The sequence below is a fragment of the Pituophis catenifer genome, unplaced genomic scaffold (assembly GCF_029215685.1).
Source record: "Pituophis catenifer annectens isolate HBS135680 unplaced genomic scaffold, rPitCat1.0.hap2 SCAF_10, whole genome shotgun sequence".
In the NCBI taxonomy this organism is placed as follows: domain Eukaryota; kingdom Metazoa; phylum Chordata; class Lepidosauria; order Squamata; family Colubridae; genus Pituophis; species Pituophis catenifer.
Window position 1 is genome coordinate 26,786,247 of NW_027256890.1, and position 15,638 is coordinate 26,801,884.

At 46.9% G+C, this 15,638-nt stretch overlaps 1 protein-coding gene across 1 annotated transcript in view; it reads left to right on the top strand.

The window, feature by feature from the left end:
* The first annotated feature begins 6,641 nt into the window (after positions 1-6,641).
* The window catches only part of LOC139322292 (E3 SUMO-protein ligase PIAS3-like), a 26,286-nt gene continuing 17,289 nt past the window's right edge, over positions 6,642-15,638 (top strand). The window contains 2 exon segments of the mRNA XM_070951345.1: positions 6,642-6,665; positions 13,893-14,375. Coding sequence (XP_070807446.1) covers positions 6,642-6,665; positions 13,893-14,375 — 507 coding nt within the window.

The following is a 15,638-nucleotide window of genomic DNA, read 5'->3' on the forward strand; positions in this document are numbered from 1 at the left end:
AGAAGGGGAGAGGAGAAGGAGGAGAAGGGGAAGAGGAGGAGGAGAAGGAAGAACAGGAGGAGAAGAAGAGGAGGTGGAGGAGGAGGAGAAGAGGAGAAGGAGAAGGGGAGAGGAGGAGGAAGAGAAAGGGAGGAGGAGGTCTTTGCAGGACTTTTTGGAGCTTGGGGTCTGCCCGAAGGAGGCAGCTGGCCTTTTAGGTTTCCTCGTAATGCAAATTGGGGTTTTTTTGGGGGGGGTAGGTGGGTGGGTTTGAAGTCAATCCCGACTCCTGCATGAATCCAAGCGGCTTTTTGGAAGGGTTAGCCTGGCCTCTTCCCGTCCGTGTGGCTTTAAAAGTCCAAAATCCTCCAGCCAGCCTAAAGTTGGAGCTAAAATGTAATAAGCGTTTTAGAATTCTTTATTGGCCACGTGGGATTAGACAGCACAAGGGATTTGGCTACAGCCATCGTGATGGAGGTAATTCACAGGTAAGCCCAGTGCTGACTGAAACCTGGGTGTAAATTATGCCGAGTTTGGGTGTGTGTTTTTTAAAGGTTAACAAACACACAAACTCATGAGCTATCGCAACAGGGTAATCCCGAAGAAGGGGGTTAACCTATTCTAAAAGGAGGCAGGAGAAGAAACAATGGAGGGAAACTAATCCAGGAGAGAAGCAACCTGGGATTAAGGAGAAACTTCCTGACAATGAGGACAATTAACCAGTGGAACTGCTTGCCACCAGAAGCAACCTGGAATTAAGGAGATTTCAAACCATGGAGCAGGTGCTCCATCACTGGAGGGTTGTTGTTTTTTTAAAAAGAGAACGGGCAGCCATTTGTCCCGCATGGTATAGGGTTCCCTGCTTGGCCATGGGGTTGGACTAGAAGACCTCTAAGATCCCTCCCAACTCTGTTAATCTGTTATTTAAATAAGGACTTTCTTATAAGACGTTTGGGGGTATCGAAGGCAAACGGTTTGAGAAGCCACCGCTTTAACTGCTGCACCGGTGTTCTTGAACCCATGTGGATTTCAATTTCCCAGAATCCCCCAAGCCAGCCTGCTGATTTAGAGAATTCTGGGAGTTGAAGTCCGAGGTTGAGAAAGCGCTAAGCATTCAAAGGGCTTAGCTTAGCCGGGTTGGCGTGACAACAGTTGTAAATTGAGGACCACCTGTAATTCAAAGGAACGGGGAGGGGAAAAATTAATTCTAAGTCCACAGTGACAATTGGAGAAAGATCACTCTTCTGTTTATGGATTTGGGGACCTTCATTTAAGGCTGTATTTTTTATTTTGCCATCTATTTCAGTCCTAAGAATGTGAATCAGGGGTGAAATGCTACCGGTTCGGGGCGGTTCGCCCGAACCGGTAGTAAAAATGATACCGGTTCGCTGGAACTGGTAGTAAAAAAATGCTTTAAGAAGTTAAAAAAAAGTTTCAATGATCGCTTGGCGCAGAGTTTGAACTTTTTAAAAAAACTTTTTAAAAGCATTTTTTTACTACCTATTACCTGAACCGGTATTTTTGTGTAGTTTGTTTTTGAGCTCTCGGTGACTCTGTGAGGTTCCTGGCTTGTTGCAGGGACCATTTTGTGTGACGTCCGGCTGCTTTTGCATTGTGTGTGAGTCGGTTGTGTAGCTTTTGTGTTATTTTTGTGTGTAAAGTGTGATAGTTTTGTTTTTGAGCTCTCGGTGACTCTATGAGGTTCCTGGCTTGTTGCAGGGGTCATTTTGTGTGACGTCCGGCTGCTTTTGCATTGTGTGTGAGTCGGTTGTGTAGCTTTTGTGTTATTTTTGTGTGTAAAGTGTGATAGTTTTGTTTTTGAGCTCTCGGTGACTCTGTGAGGTTCCTGGCTTGTTGCAGGGGCCATTTTGTGTGACGTCCGGCTGCTTTTGCATTGTGTGTCAGTCGGTTGTGTAGCTTTTGTGTTATTTTTGTGTGTAAAGTGTGATAGTTGGTTTTCCCGGTCACACGCCCACCAAGCCACGCCCACCCAGTCACACGACTACCAAGCCACGCCCACCCAGTCACATGACCACCAAGCCATGCCCACCCAGTCACATGACCACCAAGCCACGCCCACAGAACTAGTAGGGAAAATTTTTGAATTTCACCGCAGATGTGAATGTAACAAGAAAGGAAGTAGAGTTTGTTGGCTGACATTTCTACAAGCTCTTCTAGGTTCAGATCTGTAGCATTTCCTGCCTGACTTCAAAAACAGTTACAGGGTACAGGCGGTCCTCGACTTACGATGATTCACTTAGCGACCGTTCAAACTTACAGCAGGCACTGAAAAATGTGACTTGGGGACCACCGTTTTTTTCCGCCATTACAACCGTCACAGCATCCCTACGGTCAAAAATTCAGTTGCTTGGCAACCGGTTCCTATTTTACGATGGTCTTTGTATCCCCGGGGGGAGGGATGTCACGTGATCCCCTTTTCGCGACCTTCTCACGAGCAAAGTCGACGGGGAAGCCAGATTGACTTAACGACGGGATTACTCACTTATCGACCGCCGTGATTCAATGAACAACGATGGCAGGAAAAGTCGTAAAGCGGGGCCAAAGCTCACTCAACAACCGTCTCGCTTAGCAACAGTAAAGGTTGGGCTCGGTTGTGGTCATAAGTCGAAGACTACCTGTACTGCTCGGTCCGCCAGCTGTATCAAAGGAGGAGGGAATATCAACCAAGAGTAAATTTACCAGTATGCAGGTAGTCCTCGACTTACAACAGTTCGTTTAGTGACCGTTCAAAGTGATGACATCACTGGAAAAAAGCGACTTACGACCATTTTTCACACTTAACGACCGTTGCAGCACCCCCAGGTCACGTGATCGAAATCCAGTGGTTTGGCAACTGGCTCATATTTACGACAGTTGCAGGGTCCTGGGGTCAGGTGATCGTCTTTTGTGGCCTTCCCACAAGCAAACACGATGGGTAACCCAACCTCACCGAACAACCGTGTGACTAATGTAAAAAATTGCAGTGACTCACTTAACAACCGTGGCAAGAAAGGTCGTAAAATGGGGCAAAACTCACTTCGCAAAGGTCTCACTTAATTTGGGGCTCAATTGCGGTTGTAGATCGAGGACCACCTGTAAACGCACAGATAGGTATATCTGTCAGCTGTTGGGGAAAAGTAAACCAGATCCGCTTGATACAATCCATGAATTGTGGCTTAGCGTCGCTCCATCTGCCAATCCCTTCATTTTCCACTAAGTATTGACTTGCGGCTGAAACACAATCTGTGGTTTGGGCTTCCTTGCATGTCATACCCCAAAAATCATGGAACAATCAACCGATGGAAGAGAAGTTGCCTTCGGAAGCTGTAGGAGCTTCATCCCTGGAGACTTTCAAGAAGAGACTGGACTGCCCTCTGTCAAAAATGGTGTAGGATTTCCTGCTTGGGCAGGGGGTTGGACTAGATGACCTCCAAGGTCCCTTCCAACTCTGTTAATCTAAATCTAAAAAAAAAAAATCTAAAAACTCCTTCGGGCCAAGTTTGCCCTCTGAATAACGGGGCAAGGTGGCATCGGACATCAGGGCTCCTTGACCATCGAGGCAGCGGCATCGACCGGCTGAAACCAGACCTGGCGAGAATTCCAGCCTTTGCAGGGAGTTATCCTTGTTTATCTTCTGAATTCCTGGGCCGAGCAAGGAATTTGCTGCAGTCTAAACTGCGGTTTTGAATATGTTAATCTACGGTCTCCTGCCTGCTGGAATGAGATCATGGGTGTTTTTCAGGCTCAGCATAAAGCGATTGTAATTTTGTTTTTATACTGTCACCCGTGTGTAAGGGTAAAGTCCTCAAACTTACGACAGTTCGTTTAGTGACCGTTGGAAGTCACAACGGCGGTGAAAAATGTGACTTGGGACCATTTGTCATATTTACAAGCTTTGTAGCAATCTAGCATCCCTTCTGATGTGTTTCACACTTACGACCATTGAGGCATCCCTATGGACACGTGATCAAAATTCAGATGGGTGGCATCTGACTCATATTTATGACGGTCGCAGTGTCCCGGGGTCGTGTGATCCGCTTTTGCGACCTTCTGACAAGCAAAGTCAATGGGAGAATCCAGATTCCCTTAAGAACCGTATTACTTAGTTAACAACTGCAGTGGTTCACTTAACAACTGTGGCAAGAGAGGTCGTAAAATGGAACAAAACTCACTTAAGAAATGTCTCGCTTAGCAACAGGGCTCCGTTGTGGTCGTAAGTCAAGGACTACCTGTCCGCATTGGAAGAGTCGAATCGATAAACCAAGTACAAAAATTCACGAATGATGATTACAGCTTTCATTAGAAGAAGGTTGAGGATATTCTGTGAATCCACTCATCAAATGTTGATTTCTTTAACCACAATTTATTCACTTAAGCATCAGTTAAGTTAAGATGGGGCTAACATAGTTTGTCTACATAAATCCTGATGGTCGGTTTTGCATTCAGATAGTCTTCGACTTACGACCACATACAACCCCAATCAAGCCCAAAATTTCTGTTGCTAAGCGAGACATTTGTTTAGTGAGTTTTGTCCCATTTTACGACCTCTCTTGCCACAATTGTTAAGTGAAACTGCAGTTGTTAACTTAATAATACAATTGTTAAGTGAATATGGCTTTCTCCCATTGACTTTGCTTGTCAGTGGATCACGTGGCCCCAAGACACTGCGACTGTCATAAGTGTGAGTCGGTTGCCAAGCATCTGAATTCTGCTCATAGAACCATGGTGGTGCTGCCACGGTCGTAAGTGTGAGTCCCCTTTGTTCAGTGCTGTAGTAACTCCGAACGGTCATTAAGCAAGGTGTCGTAAGTCGAGAACTACCTGTGAAGCTTCACCAAGGAAGACTTGGGAAGACTTCAGGATACCAGCAGGCCCTTCCCTGTTGACAAACAGACTGTGATAATAAGTGGCTTTTTTCAGCGCCCTTCTAACTTAGAATGGACACTAAATGAACTGGAGGACTCCCTATCCTTGGAAATTTGCCATCTGACTTTAAAACTTGCTTCAACATGCTTAAGCCTAAATTGCATTAACAGAGGGATGCAATCAAGATCAAGGGAGGTGCTAATACCACTCTATAAAGCCTTAGTAAGGCCACACCTAGAGTCCTGCATCCAGTTTTGGTCCCCACACTATAAAAAAGAGGTTGAGGCTCTAGAAAGAGTGCAGAGAAGAGCAACCAGGATGATTAGGGGACTGGAGGCTAAAACATATGAAGAACGGTTGCAGGAACTGGGCATGGCTGGTCTAGTGAAGAGAAGGACCAGGGGAGACAGGAGAGCATCTTCCAGTATTTGAGGGGCTGCCACAGAGAGGAGGAAGGGGGTCAGGCTATTTTCCAAAGCACCTGAAGGCCAGACAAGGAAGAATGGATGGAAACTCATCAAGGAGAGATTCAACCTGGAAATAAGGAGGAATTTCCTGACAGTGAGAACAATCAACCAGTGGAACAGAAGTTGCCTTCAAAAGTTGTGGGAGCTTCATTCCTGGAGGCTTTCAAAAAGACTGTCAGAAATGGTGTATGGTCTCCTGCTTGGGCAGGGGGTTGGACTAGATGACCTCCAAGGTTCCTTCCAACTCTGTCAATCTGTAATATGAAGAACGGTTGCAGGAACTGGGCCTGGCTACTCTAGTGAAGAGAAGGACCAGGAGAGACAGGAGAGCATCTTCCAGTATTTGAGGGGCTGCCACAGAGAGGAGGAAGGGGGTCCAGCTATTTTCTAAAGCACCTTTGAAGGTCAGACAAGGAAGAATGGATGGAAACTGACCAAGGAGAGATTCAACCTGGAAATAAGGAGGAATTTCTTGACAGTGAGAGCCATCAACCAGTGGAACAGAAGTTGCCTTTGGAAGTTGTGGGAGCTTCATCCCTGGAGGCTTTCAAGAAGAGACTGTCAGAAAATGGTGTAGGGTCTCCTGCTTGGGCGGGGGAGGGGGGTTGGACTAGATGCCCTCCAAGGTCCCTTCCAACTCTGTCAATCTGTTAGCCTGCCCTGCCCCATCGCCTTCAGCAGAGAAGTTGGTTGCTGTGGAGCATCACACACCTTAAGCGAACCCGTCAAGCGGGTTTTTCAAAGCCTCGTGTGAAGAGAGACCGGACTGCCTTCTGTCAGAAATGGGTGTAGGCCTGGGTCTCCTGCTTGGGCGAGGGGAGGGGTTGGACTAGATGACCTCCGAGGTCCCTTCCAACTCTGTTCCTCTGTAAAGAACAAAAGTTGCCTCAGAAGTTGTGGGAGCTTCATGCCTGGAGGCTGCCCTCTGTCAGAAATGGTGTCGAATCTCCTGCTTGGGCGAGGGGAGGGGTTGGACTAGATGACCTACAAGGTCCCCTCCCGACTCTTGTTTAATCCGAATCTTGAAACCGGGCCCCGCGTTTTCTGCTGCTCCTATATAGAGCAATCGCTCCCTCCGCCTGCGCGAGGGGTTGGCACTTTGCCCACGCTCCCTTAAGATGCCCGCCTGGAGGGCTTCCCTCACGGCGCTTCCCAGGCCCCGCCCCTCCTCCTCCTCATTCCCCCCCCATCCACACGCCCTTCCGGAGGGAGGGAGGGAGAGGGGGGGCGTGGCCAGGCCGGCGTCGCTTTACTATTGTCTATCGCGCGCTTCGTCCTCGGCGTAAGAATTTCTCCCCGGTCCCTGGCGAGGGGCGACGATGCCTCAAGATGGCGGAGGCAGCTGAGCTGAAGGTAGGCGGGGGGGGGAAGAGGGGGAGACGAGAGAGAGAGAGGGAGGGGCGGGACTACAAAGCCCATCATCCTCGGGGAGCGGGGGGGGGAATGAGGAGAGGGGAAATCGTGGGGGGGGAGAGGAGGGACGGCGGCGGGGTGGGAGGGGCAGCAAGGGGTGCAATTTGAGGGGGAGGGGGAGAGGCTCCCCTGTCTTTTTGGGGAGGGGGGCTGCAAAGGAGGGGCAGGAGGGTGGGGGGAGGGGTGTTGAGGGAGGGGGAGGGGCTCCCCTGTGTTTTGGGGAGGGGGGCTGCAAAGTAAGGGCAAGAGGGTGGGGGAGGGGTGTTGAGGGAGGGGGAGGGGCTCCCCTGTCTTTTTAGGTTGGGGGGCTGCAAAGGAGGGGCTGGGGTGTGGGGGGAGGGGTGTTGAGGGAGGGACTCCCCTGTCTTTTTAGGTTGGGGGGCAGCAAGAGGTGCAGTTGGAGGGGGAGGGGCTCCCCTGTGTTTTTGGGGAGGGGAGCTGCAAAAGAGGGGCTGGGGTGTGGGGGGAGGGTGTTGAGGGAGGGGGAGAGGCTCCCCTGCCTTTTTAGGTTGGGGGGCTGCAAAGGAGGGGCAGGAGAGTGAAGGGATGGGTGTTGAGGGAGGGGGAGGGGCTCCCTGTGTTTTTGGGGAGGGGAGCTGCAAAAGAGGGGCTGGGGTGTGGGGGGAGGGGTGTTGAGGGAGGGGGAGGGGCTCCCCTGTCTTTTTAGGTTGGGGGGCTGCAAAGGAGGGGCAGGAGAGTGAGGGGAGGGGTGTTGAGGGAGGGGGAGGGGCTCCCCTGTCTTTTTGGGGAGGGGGGCTGTAAAGGAGGGGATGGGGTGTGGGGGGAGGGGTGTTGAAGGGGGGATACAGGGAAGCCAAGGGTGGGTGGGGGCTGTGAATGAGAGGCAGGAGGGTGGGGGGGCATCTCTGGGGCTGGGGTCCCTGGATGGAGGAGGAGGGGGAGGCGGAGGGGAGAAAGGGGGGTTCGCAAAAAGGGGGCGGTGGGCATGGATGGATTTGCCCAGGGAGGGGGCAGGAAGGGAGGGGGCAGCAGATGGTGGGGGGGGATTGTTGGGGGGAGGGATGGAATATAGGCAGGAGGTACAGCTGGGGGGTGTAAGGGGGGGCTGAGAGACAACCCCCCCACCTTTCGAAGGGTCCGGCCCCAGGAATTCAGTGGGGTGAAAGGGGTCCCGGGTGCAAGGCGAACCTTTTGGTGGGATAAGAGAATAACAAAAGAGTCGGAAGGGACCTTGGAGATCATCTAGTCCAACCCCCACGCCCAAGCAGGAGACCCTATACCATTTATTAACCTGTTAACAGAGTTGGAAGGGACCTTGGAGGTCATCTATTCCAGCCCCCTGAAAGGAAGGAAGGGAAGGGAAGGGAAGGGAAGGGAAGGGAAAGCTGATCAAAACAACATGTAAAACAGGAGGGTCCCTTTTGAGGGCTGCGGGAATCCTCAAATCCAAAGATTTGAGTGGGGTCACCCATAAGCCGAGACGTTGGGCTGCCTTCTCAATTTCCTACCCTTTTCTCTCTCTTGGAAATTGTAAAGTTTCTTCACAGCAGGCAGGATTCTGTGTGTGTGTGTGTGTGTGTGTGTGTATGTGTGTGTTTGTGTTTCTTGTTTGTCCCATATTTCATTAGCCGGGGGAGGTTTGCTCTAGCTGCCTGCTGGGAGGACCACGATGGGGTGTTTTGTGTGTGTGAGAGATTGCGCTTTCAAAAGAAATGGAGAAAACGACGTTAATTTTTTTTTAAAATTTATTTCGTCAAGCATGTATTTGATAACAGATATAAGTATAAAACATGAATATGAACACAGGAAATGGATACGAATAAAAGGAGACATTAGGACAGGGACGGAAGGCACGCTGGTGCGCTGATGCACGCCCCTTACAGACCTCTTAGGAATGGGGTGAGGTCAACAGTAGACAGTCTAAGGTTAAAGTTATGGGAGTTTGGGGATGTAACCACAGAGTCAGGTAGTGCATTCCAGGCATTGAACACTCTATTGCTGAAGTCGTATTTCCTGCAATCGAGTTTGGAACAGTTTACCTTGAGTTTGTATCTATTGTGTGCTCGTGTGTTGTGGTTGAAGCTGAAGTAGTCATGGACAGGTAGGACATTATAGCAGATAATTTTATGTACTACGCTTAGGTCACACCGAAGGTGGCATAGTTCTAAATTGTCTAAGCCCAAAATTTCAAGCCTGGTGGCATAAGGGATTCTGTTGCGAGCGGAGGAGTGGAGGACTCTTCTCGTGAAATATCTCTGGACTCACTCAATCGTATTAATGTCCGATATGCAGTGCGGGTTCCAGCCAGACGAGCTGTATTCAAGAATTGGTCTAGCAAAGGTTTTGTATGCTCTGGTTAGCAGTATAGTATTTCCAGAGAAGAAGCTACGTAGGATTAGGTTGACAATTCTTAATGCCTTTTTGGCAATGCTGTTTTACATTACATTACATTACATTATAATTATTACATTACTTGCGACAACTCTCAATTTGTGATCATCAGTTGTCAAATCTGTTCTTGGGGGGCTCAGAGACTTAGAAAAGCCCTGGAAAATGTTCTGCGGGTAGTCCTCGACTTACGACCACAGTGGAGCCCCACAATTATTTTTTGCTAAGTGAGACCGATGTTAAGTGAATTTTGCTCCATTTTAGCACCTTTCTTGCCACAGTTGTTATAAGTCATAAGCCGCCTTTTTATAGCACCGTTGCAACTTCGAATGGTCACTAAATGAACTGTTTGTAAGTCAACCCCCCCCCCAAATGAAGAGTCGGGGAGGGGTCAGCGGCACCATGATGGCTTGTTCAACAAGAGGTGATGAAAAAACATTTGCCTTACAATTAACAATTAGCTCAGGGCTGAACTGGGGGGGGGGCTTGATGTCTTGGGGGGGGGTGTCTTGGTTGTTCTTGCAAATGTTCCATTAAAGGGGAATGGTGGTAGCTCAGGGCTGAAAAGAGGGGTCCTTGGTGGTCTCTCAGCTTGGTGGTTTTCTTGCAGACATTTCATTACCCAACTAGGGAACATCATCAGTGCTACAAAAGTGCAGTGTGCTGTCAATTTATATTCCTGACACTCTGACAGATCAGCCACCAATAGACCCATAGACATTAACAACATCTGTAGACTATGCAAAAGGGACTATCACCCAGCCCAAAAAAAAACAAAAAGAGCCATGGACATCAGCATATAGATTAACTCCAAAATCCGACAGGCAGGGCTTGTATTTAGGCTTGTTTGAGAAACTATTTGAATTTCTTTCACCCAGCCGAAAAAAAAAGAACAAAAAGACTCCAGCAATCTCTCCACCAGCAATCAGCATCCGGATCATCCTAGATTAATTCCAAAATTAATATCAGACCAACAATCAAGTCAACAAGACCCCAATCAAGGAACTGCCAAAGAACCATCAGTAAACAGCCCCACCAAAGAATCTCTTAAAACCACCCCCCACACCCACACAGACAGAATATAAACCCGTGATGGCGAATCTATGGCACGCATGCCCGAAGTGGCACGCGGAGCCATGTCGCCTGGCACATGTGGTGTCACCCGTTTCTCTTCCGTGCATTGCTTAAGCAACGATCAGCTGGCCTTTTTGTGTGGGACATTGCTGGAAACCAGAAGAGCTGGTCTTCCATTTTCCTGCATGAACATGCACATCGGCCAGCTGATTGTTGTGTGTGCATGCGCGCCAGAAACCCAGAAAACTAGCTGGCCGGTGTGCATGCATGCGCCGGAAACCAGAAATTCATTTTCGGGTGTGCGCATGAGCCCTGGACAGCTCCTCTTCCGGGTTGCGGCCCAGACGAGCGCGCGCTCCATCACTGATATAAACTGACAGCAAACAGCATTCCTTACTAGCACGGATGATCTTACCTACAGTAGGGGCCAAAATTGTGGAAACCTTTTTGGGAAAAGTGTATTTTCTAAAACTTGGCTAATAACACCACTTTTCTTTTGGAGTAGTACCATAAAATTATATTATCGATGGAAAGATAATTGAATCAAGAATGTAATGCAATCACTTTTATGAAGGATTTGCTATTAGAATAGCAGTTAACGTATAAAGAAGAAAAGTGAAACACGTAGAAAAATCGAGATATACAAAAATTATCCCCATAGAAAAAACGAGAGATACAAAAATTATCACCATGTCAGTTAATCCTTCGTTGGGTAACCTTTAGCATGAATGACGGCCTTACAACGTCTTCCCATGGAGGGAACCAAGTCTTTTAGTTCTGCAGCTGTTTATACTGTGAAACCAAGATTGAATGATGGCTTCTATTAACCGGGTTTTACTGCTGGGTCGCTTCTGACTAACCAGTTTCTTTCATCGGCTCCATAGATTTTCAATTGGGTTAAGGCTATTGGGCTCTTCCCAGGCCATTCCAGCAGTGGAATAGGATTATCTTTTGAAACTCCAAAAAAAAAAAAGTGGTGTTATTAGCCATCAAACCTCAAAAATACATTTTTCCCAAAAGGTTTCCACATTTTTGGCCACTATGTAGTTAAGTCATGAAGCTGTCTGCAAGAAAATAAGCTCAGAGAGCACCAAGGACCTCTCAGATGTTTCACTACCTGACTAGGTTACATCTTCAGTGCTGGAAGGCAGTGCGGTTTATTCTCTGTTTATATACGGTGGCTTGCCCTGTCATCGTCGTTAGGTGTTAAACAGCCCCTTCAAACACTGAAGATGTTACCTAGTTGGGTCATGAACCACCAAGCTCAGAAAACGCCCAAGGATTCCACCCAATTGTATATCAGTACACTTAATCCTCAATTTATGACCACAATTAAGTGAATCTCGCTTCCCCAGGGACTTTGCCTATCAGAAGATCGCAAAAGGGGATTGCATGACACCCCTGCGGACACTGCAACCGTCATAAATACGAACCGGCTTGCCAAGCGTCCAGATTTTGATCCCGTGGCCAAGGGGATGCTGCAACGGTCATAAGTGTGAAAAATGGTCACAGGTTCCTCTTTTTTTCAATGCCGTTGTAACTTTGAACCGTCACAATAGTAAATAGGAAACCAGTGGGGAGAAAGAGGGGGAAGAGAAGTGAGGGAGGATAAGAAAAAAAAAAGAAAAAGAAACATTGACTTCCAACTCTCTCTCTGTTGCCGTAAAATAAGGCATTAACATAATAGAATAGAATAGAATGAGAGAATAGAATGGAATAGGAAATGAAAGAGATGAGAAGAGAAAATAGAATAGAAGAATAGAATAGAATAGAAAATGAATAGAATAGAATAGAATAGAATAGAATAGAATAGAATAGAATAGAATAGAATAGAATAGAATAGAATGAGAGAATGGAATAGGAAATGAAAGAGATGAGAAGAGAAAATAGAATAGAAGAATAGAATAGAATAGAAAATGAATAGAATAGAATAGAATAGAATAGAATAGAATAGAATAGAATAGAATTCTTTATTGGCCAAGTGTGATTGGACACACAAGGAATTTGTCTTTGGTGCATATGCTCTCAGTGTACATAAAAGAAAAGATACATTCGTCAAGAATCATAAGATACAACACTCAAAGATAATCATAGGGTGCAAATAAGCAATCGAATCATATTAGGAAAAAGTCAATATAAATCGTAAGGATACCAGCAACAAGGTTACAGTCATACAGTCATAAGTGGGAGGAGATGGGTGGTGGGAACAATGAGAAGATGAATAGTAATGCAGACTTAGTAAATAGTTTGACAATGTTGTGGGAATTATTTGTTTAGCAGAGTGATGGCGTTCGGGGGAAAAACTGTCCTTGTGTCTAGTTGTTCTGGTGTGCAGTGCTCTATATAGCATCGTTTTGAGGGTAGGAGTTGAAAGAGTTTATGTCCAGGACGCAAGGGGTCTGTAGATATTTTCCCAGCCCTCTTTTTGACTCGTGCAGCATACAGGTCCTCCATGGAAGGCAGGTTGGTAGCCATGGTTTTTTCTGCCGTTCTAATGATCCTCTGAAGTCTCTGTCTGTCTTGTTGGGTTGCAGAGCCAAACTAGACAGTTATGGAGGTGCAGATGACAGACTCAATAATTCTTCTGTAGAACTGGATCAGCAGCTCCTTGAGCAGTTTGAGCTTCCTGAGTTGGCGCAGAAAGAACATTCTTTGTTGTGCTTTTTTGATGACGTTTTTGATATCGGGTGTCCGTTTTAGGTCTTGAGATATGGTAGAACCTAGAAATTTGAACGTCTCTACTGTTGATACTGTATTGTCTAGTATTGTGAGAGGTGGAAGTATGGGAGGGTTTCTCCTAAAGTCCACCACCATTCATGTTAAATCTTCCTTCTCTTTCTCTCCCATCATTTTCCTTTTTTTTAAATCATTTTTTTAATTTTATAAACAAACAAACATACAATACATAATCATCTTGGTACATCTTTTGTGACTTCTTCTTGCTCCTCCGATCTTCATCATTTCTTAATATTTTCCATTCATTTGTTATAACATTCTCCCCACATTATTCCTTTATTATAACATTCTCCCCATATTTCTTGCTTACTATTAATACATTTATCTATCTTCACTCTCCCCTTTCTTCTTCCATTGTTTCATAGCAACATTACCCTATATATATATATATATATATATATATATATATATATATATATATATATATCTTCTCTAACCAATGGTAAAATTGTCCCCATACCTTAAAATATTCCGATTCCTCTCTTTAATTGTCAAAGTCAAATCTATTCATTTCTGCACAGTCCAATATTTTTTTAATTACTTCCCCCTCTGAAGGGATTTTCTCTGCTTTCCATCTTTGTGCCAATACTATCCTCGCTGCAGTTATTACATGTATAATCAAATATATATTTTCTTTACTAATTTTCTCTGGTAGAATACCCAATAGGAAGAGCTCAGGTTTTAATTCTATATGTTGTTGTAGCATTTCTTCTAACCATGTTTTAATTCTAGTCCAATAATTTCTCGCTTCTCGACATGTCCACCACATATGACTCTCCCACCATTTTCCTATTTACTTTTGTATTTTGCATCTTATTTTATTGGATAACCCAATAAAAACACTGAACCGTAAGTTTGAACGGTCCCTAATTGGACTGTCACGAGTGGAGGACAATCTTAATATTTAATATAAATATTTAATATCTTAATATTTCTTAATTTTTTAAAAAATACAATTACGTTATCCGCACTTTTAATTTTCCTCTTTAATCTACGTTTGTCCTCCAGCACATGGTTATGAGCTTCCGCGTCTCGGAGCTGCAGGTGCTTCTGGGCTTCGCCGGGCGCAACAAGAGCGGGCGGAAACACGAGCTGCTCACCAAGGCGCTGCAGTTGCTGAAGTCGGGCTGCAGCTCCGCCGTCCAGATGAAAATCAAGGAGCTGTACCGGAGGCGTTTCCCCCGCAAGATCCTCACCCCTTCGGACTTGTCCATGCTCCACCTCCAAGCTGGGCAGTTGCCCTCGGCCACGGCGTTGACTCAAGGCGCCATATGCCACATGCCTTACGACAATGGTGGGGTGGCGTCCGGAGTGCCGGCCGGCATGTTGCCTCCCGTGCCGATGCTGGGGTCCAAACACGAGGCCGACGTGCCTCACCTCTCGCCCCCCATCCACCCCGTCCATCCAGATGTGAAGATGCGTCGGCTCCCCTTCTACGACGTTTACGACGAACTCATCAAACCTACCACTTTGGGTGAGTCCTCTGTAAGGGCAGGCTTGGGCTGTGCTTAACATTTCCGGGTAGGAATGTCTATGGCAGGGGTCAGCAACCTGCGGCTCTGGAGCCTCATGTGGCTCTTTCACCCCTCTGCTGCGGCTCCCTGTCACTCAAAATATGCATCACAACCACCAGTGTGCGACACCCACCAGCACTAGATTTATTGAGCTTTTCAACCCCTGGTAGGCCAACCATGGATAAATCCAAGAAAATAAAAGTTTCAGAACATTTAATTCAACTACATATGCTAGTTTTGTGGCTGCTCAAGAAATAGGTACGGGAAGGGTTTTGTGGCTCCCGGTGTTTTCTTTTCTGTGGGAAACGGGCCCAAATGGCTCTTTGAGTGTTTAAGGTTGCAGACCCCTGGTCTATGGAGATTCTTAAGTCATCCAGGTCTTTGGTTATCCCAAAAGTGCTTTTTTTCAAGAGGCAACTGATCTTTCTTGTTTTTTCTTTGAAGACACTTCGCTTCTCATTCCAGAAGCTTTTATCCCATCTTTATTATTTTTATACTAACTCAAGGCAGCAGATGCAGGGATGGGCGAAAATGGCCCCCCGGGCTCTGGAGGCTGGAAACGGGCCCGTTTCCGGACTTCTGGTACTTCCGGTAGGTCCGTTTTTCGCCCTCCCAGGGCCTCTGCGTGGGCCCTGCACTTACCTGGCATCCAAAACAGACCGCGTGGAGACTCCTGGGAGGGGCGGGGCCAGCCAGTCCTTGCAACTACCGGTTCGGCAAACCAGATGTAAAATTAGCATCCGGTTCTCGCGAACCGGCTGAATCCCAACCCTGAGCAGACGCCTAACACAGGTAGTCCTCGACTTACAACAGTTCATTTAGTGACCGCTCAAAGTTAACAACGGCACTGGAGAAAAGGGACCTGTGACTGTTTTTCACACTTACGACCGTTGCAAGCATCTCTGTGCTCCAAATCCAGACGCTTGGCTAACTGACTCATATTTATGACAGTCGCAGTGTTCCGGGGTCAGGCGTGATCCCCTTTTTCCATTTTGTGACGGGCAAAACCCACGGGGGAATCCCGGTTCACTTAACAACCGCATTCCTAACTTTACCCACTTTACCCGTGATTCGCTTAACAGCGGTGGCAAGAATGGTCGCAAAATGGAGCAAACCCAATTTAACCAACGTCTCACTGAACAACAGAGATTTTGGGTTCCGTTCTATCATCATCATCATCATCATCACCGTTTTCATCCTAGCAGCAAAAAGGATGTTTTTTTTTGGTGTAATTTTGGGC